At 40.3% G+C, this 6678-nt stretch overlaps 1 protein-coding gene across 1 annotated transcript in view; it reads left to right on the forward strand.

Moving 5' to 3' along the window:
* ehmt1a (euchromatic histone-lysine N-methyltransferase 1a) overlaps positions 1 to 6678 on the forward strand; it is a 30097-nt gene that overhangs the window by 5799 nt on the left and 17620 nt on the right. Inside the window, exons 3-11 of the mRNA XM_015039153.1 lie at positions 441 to 524; positions 748 to 958; positions 1037 to 1173; positions 3021 to 3164; positions 4078 to 4376; positions 4481 to 4549; positions 4632 to 4720; positions 5003 to 5109; positions 5772 to 5894. Coding sequence (XP_014894639.1) covers positions 441 to 524; positions 748 to 958; positions 1037 to 1173; positions 3021 to 3164; positions 4078 to 4376; positions 4481 to 4549; positions 4632 to 4720; positions 5003 to 5109; positions 5772 to 5894 — 1263 coding nt within the window. The remainder of the gene's footprint in view (positions 1 to 440; positions 525 to 747; positions 959 to 1036; positions 1174 to 3020; positions 3165 to 4077; positions 4377 to 4480; positions 4550 to 4631; positions 4721 to 5002; positions 5110 to 5771; positions 5895 to 6678) is intronic.

Raw genomic sequence — 6678 nt, forward strand, 5'->3', positions numbered from 1 at the left:
TTCACACGATGAAAACACATTTTACATTGGAATCTTTTCTTCATACATTAAGTTCACCAGAAGTATGAAATATATTTGGTATAATGCCAAACTATAATTATTCAATAAACTAAACTACAATTATGCCATAATGTATATAAGTTATAATTCACAGGGGAGCTGGATAATGTGCAGGTGTTCACATCCTCACTGTCATTTCTATTTGGACTTTGAAAATTTATATATTTTTATTTATTTTATTTTATTTTCTGGGGTGGTCTGATTTTCTTATTACTGCAGTCATAATGAATGACATTAGTAAGACCTGCAAACCAGTAATGTGTAAAGCTGTGGTTCATTTGATCTCATCTTTGTTACAAAGTAAACTGTAGCTGATGCTACGTTTTTGTTGTTTTGTTTTTCTAAAAATAATAATGCCAGGCCTTTTATTTGTTCTTCTAGCTGTGAAGAAGAAGAAGAGGAGGATGGGAACATACAGCCTTGTCCCAAAAAAGAAAGCAAAGGCAGTTAAACGATTGGAGAAGGCAGGTCCATTTGTTGTTGCTAACTAAGGGGACACAGGCAGCACCACCGTGTCGCTGAGGCTGCTGGGAGCTCTGGAGTCCAGGCTTGTGCAGCTTTATCTGAAGTGTTAATGCTTCTGAATAGAACTGCATTTTACCTTAAAACACACACATCTCAACAGAACTATGTAATGTTTTACTGACGGTGATTAGATGTGCAAGTTTCATTTCTGTTTTCCCATAGAAAGAAAAGCCAAAAGCAGGTGTGAAGAAGAATTTGCCTCCAGCAGCTGACAAATCAGTAAGAGAGCCCAAGACTGTAAACGTTGCAGAACAGACGGCTACAGAGAAGAGGAAAATATCTTTAGAAGACGGCCATGTTGAGTACACAGAGCTGGCTCTGGACTGTCTGGACCTGAAAGCTCAGGAAGAGCTACTCTCCCCTTTTCTTTCAGGTAGACACTGAATGATTTTCTGGAATGAGTCTCACGCCCTGAACTTTAGTGAGCTGATAATGTTCTGTGGTGCTGCAGGAGAGGCTGAGGAGAAGGACACAGACCTGGCAGAGGAGCTACCGCTGTGCTGTTGTCGTATGGAGACTCCCAGCAGCGGAGGGAGCTTTTCTACCCACAGTCAGACCTGCATGGCCATGGAGAGCTCCGATGGAATGGTAACAATAAAATACCTAAACTAAAATTCAATAATTCTGGACCAAGTAAGAAGTCAAAAACGTATCACTTTCATATATAATGAAACATATAAAGAACTCTCAAATATATTTATGAATAAATACATGTTTTTCATTATTGTAGTAGATAAATCATTTTGACTTGGGTTTTTTATAAGTAACTCGTATACAGAAAAGTCCCTGATTTAATGTTTTTTTATGGAGACTTGGTGACCCCACAAAGCCACTTTATGTGGTTATATTTTTCATATGAAGTTGGGTTCTAGTCAAGGTTGGTTGCCAATGCTTGAAAGAGACGGGCCTCTGTCACATCATGTTTATACTTCAGGGAAATGAATGGATACAGATAAGTTCAATCAAACATTTTTGATTGAACTTATAAAGCTCAGAAAAGTTCATTTTAGTTTAATATAACAAAAGCTTTTTTTAATCTATACTTTCAGTATTTTTTAATCTATACTTTCCTTTTCTAGCTGCTATCCTTCATCAAAAACATACCTGGAATGTTGCTTTGATTCTCTCATGCATTTTTGAGGAATCCTTTAATCTCCTGTGGCAACCATTTAGGGGCGCCTGCTCTCACACAGCTCCGCTCCTCTCCAGAGCTCCAGGCTTCAAGCTGAGCTTCCGCCCACAGATCACCATTGCCCCACAACTCCCCCACTCAGCACCTTCAGACTAGTAGCAGCAGCAATTAGCAAACACCTGGTGGAACTGTGAGTCTGCTGAGCTCATAAGAACTACTTCTCCCAAGAACGGTTGTAAACTGCTTAATAGACAAACATTGTGATGTAGAAAGTGGGAGTGTTGGAAAGAGCAGAATCCCAATTTCAAATAGTCAAAATCCAATTTCGTTTAAGTAATGTTTAATATGTACAGCATTTAGCAACTGAAGGTGACATAGTTACTGGACTGAGCCAGTATTATGTGCCTGGAAAACACATAATACTGTTCCTTTGAATTCTAAGTGGGTCTAGATCAGGGGTGTCCAAAGTCGGTCCTGGAGGGCCGGCATCCTGCATGTTTTCGTTCTCTCTCTGGTGGTAACAACCTCCTCAGCAAGTCAATGTTCTTCTTAGACCTTCTAATGAGCCATCATTGGATCCAGATGCGTTAAACCAGAGAGAGAACTAAAGCATGCAGGATGCCGGCCCTCCAGGACCGACTTTGGGCGCCATTGGTCTAGATAAATGCACCATCAGCTAATTTTACATGTNTTTCTGGAACAATATCTTTAAAAAAAACATGTTTTCTGAAAGCATATTGTTTTGAAGTTTGTAAGGTTTTACATGTCGTGTTCTAAGTGTTTCTCACTGATCCATTGTGGCTCAGAACAGTCTGTTTAGATTTGTTGCTGCAGAGAACATTCATTTGGTTTAAATCTACAGACGAGTGTGCCATCAGTGTGTGACAGAACTCTGTTTCTTTACAGTTGATTTGATTTATGTGAGTAATATAGGATCAACTGAAGTCAGAGTCAGAGTGTTTAATGAAAAAACTGTAGTGAGTCATTTCATGGAGAGAAATGTGGTACATGTAGAATATTTGTCATATTTACTGAATTGCACCCTGTAGGTAAAAATGGATATTAGAATTCTCAAACAGCAAAGTCAGCTTTGTGGATTGTTTCTTTACAAAAATACCACAACCCAGAATCTGGAGAGAACCTTTTCATCTGACTACCTTGAACTAGTCATTCCTCTCCTGACAGGTGGAATCCTAGGAATAAGAAGTCACAGCTCCATGTAAAGGTTATGACTTGCTGGAAGTCACATGATGCTGTTGTCTTTGGGATGTTGCAGACCTGTTGTTTAATTGTTTCTTCCCAGGTGAGTCGCTGCCAGAGGCCGGTGATGAAGCCAGAGTTAATGCGACCCTCCAACACCGTCCACCTGCTGGTTTTGTGCGAGGACCACCGAGCCGGCATGGTCAAGCATCAGTGCTGCCCTGGCTGTGGGCTATTCTGCAGGCTGGTAGGAAGAAATAAAACTCGCTAGTTGATAGGGCTGTGTAATAATATCGATTTTGCGATATGTATCGATATTTTCTTTCCTAGAAAAAAATTGATATTCATCCGCAAGTATCATAACATCCAACTGTTACTTTGCTCACTCACTGCTTGCTTCGCCGGGAGAGTGATTAGGTCATCAGGCTTAGAGTGATTCCTTCAGATGTTAAGTGTCAAGGTTAAAAAGGTATCAAACTATTCAGAGCAGGGTACTTGGTGCACTTTATTTACTTTATAAATCCATGTAAGCTCCAGTTTGTACTGTTTCAATTAAAAGAAACATGTTTTCTCACCACTTCTTTGATTCGTTTTGTCCAGCTGTCGACTTTAAGTCTGTGTCCATGTTCAACCAGAGCCAGGTATTGTGTAGTTGGTGCTTTTAATCAGTTTTCCGTTAAATTAATTCAATCCAACTCTATAACAGTCACAAAATGTCACCAAAATCACTCTGTCCCTCTAAAATCTTTCAGAAAATCGTAAAAGTGTATTGAATTGTATCGTTTGCTGAATATCGCAATATATCATATCATGAGCAGAATATCGTGTATCGTATCGTGAGATTATTGTATCACTACAGCCCTACTAGTTTATAAGTACATGTTTCTGATTATTTTATGAAAGTAGCAGACCATATTACAAATAAATCTGATAGTAAGCTGCTGACTTGAAGACCTGCTATAATTTTTCAGTGGTTCAACCCAAGATCACATTCCTATCAGACATGTTCATAAAGTAAACACAACTCGCCCATGATTAGAAGTTAATGGAATGTCTAGCATGTGCCAACTGACTGAATCAAAATGCCACAAATCTGAAAACCTGAAGTATTTAGAGATTAAAACTTGACCACGTTTCCATGGTTTCTGCTGGCTTCTCAGGGTTCCTTCATGGAGTGCCGGCCGTACAGCAGCATTTCCCACCGCTTCCACCGGGACTGTGCCTCCATCCTGAACGACCGTAGGTTTTGCCCCCACTGCGGAGAGGACGCCAGTGGGGCGATGGAGGTCATGTTCCCAAAGCCAGATCTGTCACCCTCCATACCCAGAACAAACCCTGGACCTTTACTTCCTGCTGTCGCTACTCTGCCTTCTGTTCCGACTTCCCCCGCTGTCCCTCAGATCCTTAGGGCGAAGAAGAGCAGCCAGCCACAGAAGAGCAGGGAGGAGAGCCAGACAAGGTAACGCTGTCCTTTATGTGTCTAGGATTTACAGAATGAGTCATTTAAAGGGCTGTTTGTTCTCTATTACAACAAAGACCCAGAGCTAATGTTTGTCGTTCAAGGTTCAAGGCAGAAGGTGTACATCGGAAAGAGTCACTGGAGACCATCCTCATGTCACTGGATGACGAGAAGTAAGATTGCAAAGAAATGCTAAATTGAAGATCTTACATGCTTTTACACGAATGACTGTTCAAGACTTTGTTTTTCTTTTAGCTTAAAACGGAAGAAAGCGAAGGGTCCTGCCAGGCAGCTGTACGTCTCGGCAAAGCAAGGAGACCTACAGATGGTCATTCAGCTTCTTGGTAACTCCAGTTTGCTTCACATTCACTTTGGCACCTTACACTTCCTAAATCTTTAGAAATATTAGGATGCAGGAATGGAACAGTTCAACTTCCTGCTTGGCTTTGGATATTTTTTGATAATTCATGAGCAGGTGTTATAATAAGTTTACATTTACACTTTTCCATTAGCCAGGCTGTCTGCACAGATCCTAGGTGTTACTTTGTACAAGTGGTTATTATGTTCTTGAATCAGCAGTATATGCTTTGAAACGTCCATGTAAGCCTAAAAATAGTTTTCTGTAGTTGATGGAAAGGACCCTAACTTCTTGATGGAAGGACACCACAAGCGTACCGCTCTTCATGCTGCAGCTGCTGAGGGTCACCAGGAGATCTGCCACATGCTGGTCCAGGTAAAATAAAACAGGCCTCAATGCAGAACCAAGCTGGTGGATCTGTAAAGGAAGGAATACGAGAAGTCTTAAAATTATCTTAACTATCAGGAAAACTCATCTGTTGTATTTTGGCACTGGTCTTTCTGTAATCCAGGTTTAGTAAGTTCTGTTTCCAGATCCATGTTAACACTTCACAACAGAGCTATTGTGGTTTAAAGTTAATTTAATTAGATACTGGAGAAAGTACAGAGTTTTCTCCAGCCTTACAGACTGAGGTCAAAGTGACCCACTTTGTCTTATTTCCTCACTGATGGCATTACAGTAGATCTACCACCAGAGGGCGATGTTGAGCAGCAGGTTTCCAGATACAGAAGATCCTGTACCCTGAAAGTTATTTATTTTAAATCCTTTTTTTTTACTTTATGGCTGCCATAAAGCCTGTATTTCTATTCAGATTTATCATAGAAGCTCTTTCTTAACCACAGCCTAATTCTGTTGCAAAATGCTTAGAATCATATTTTGTAAAGTTTTTAATGATTTTTAAACTACTCCCAGATCATGTTGGGAGTTTTATGTTGCATAAAACTTTCCTGAGTCCATATTCTTGAGGGCTGAGAACCCAGAGCTGTTGCCTCTCTAGGCGAGATGATGATGGATTCTGTGTCCCTGTGTGGTTAAAGGCGGGGGCCAACCTGGAGATGTTTGATGAGGAGCACAGAACGCCTCTCATGGCGGCCTGTGAAAATAACCATCTGGACACAGTGAAGTACCTGGTCAGAGCCGGAGCTACAGTTGGCCACAAGGTGGGACATTGTGCATCCACTTACTGCCTGCCATCTTCATCTGATGTGTATTTGTGTTACACTCTGCCTCTTCGGTTTATTTATTCTGAATTCTATCTGCTGTTTTTTTAATTCATGTTAATGTGGACATTTAGAGCATTTGAATATGCCTGATGGACAACTATAGTCTAGGAAAATACCCCTCCTAATAAGACAGATGTGCAGCAAAGCCTTCTTCCAACCACATGTGGGGCATGTTTTTATGGTGGCAAAAACATATTTGTTTCTTCAGACTTTCAGTTTTCATTTTTGTTGTTTCTATATAATCACTAAAAAAGATACCGAGAGGGTAAAACTTCATTTTTACCATTTAACTGAGTAAAGCACAGGGTTTGTTCAGAAATATTCTGTTTTTAAAACAGTGCTAAAGACAGGAAGTGCCAACTACTGGGGACAGTTAAGATGAGTTTCTTTTAGAGCATCGTCACCTAGAGCTGCAGGCCTCACTGAAGGTGTTCTGACCACTAAACTCTGATTACTACATCTTTATGTGCCATGAGAACCCCAGTGTACACAGTCATCTGCCATAATTCACATTTCTTGCTCCATCTGTCTTTTAGCTGAGGGTTCTTAATGTGTCTGCTCTAGTCTGCCATGCTGCTTCTCTTAACTACAGCAACTCCTGCAGAAGAACTGACCTAGGCTCTAATATTAGTGTTCCTGTATTTTTTTTTTTTTTTTTTTTTTTTTTTTTTGGAAAAAAGGGGGGTTTAAATTAAAAAAAAAATTGAAGGGGAATTTGGAA

This window comes from Poecilia latipinna, unplaced genomic scaffold (genome assembly GCF_001443285.1).
Source record: "Poecilia latipinna isolate Pla-1442-1.1 unplaced genomic scaffold, P_latipinna-1.0 Scaffold463, whole genome shotgun sequence".
NCBI lineage: Eukaryota > Metazoa > Chordata > Actinopteri > Cyprinodontiformes > Poeciliidae > Poecilia > Poecilia latipinna.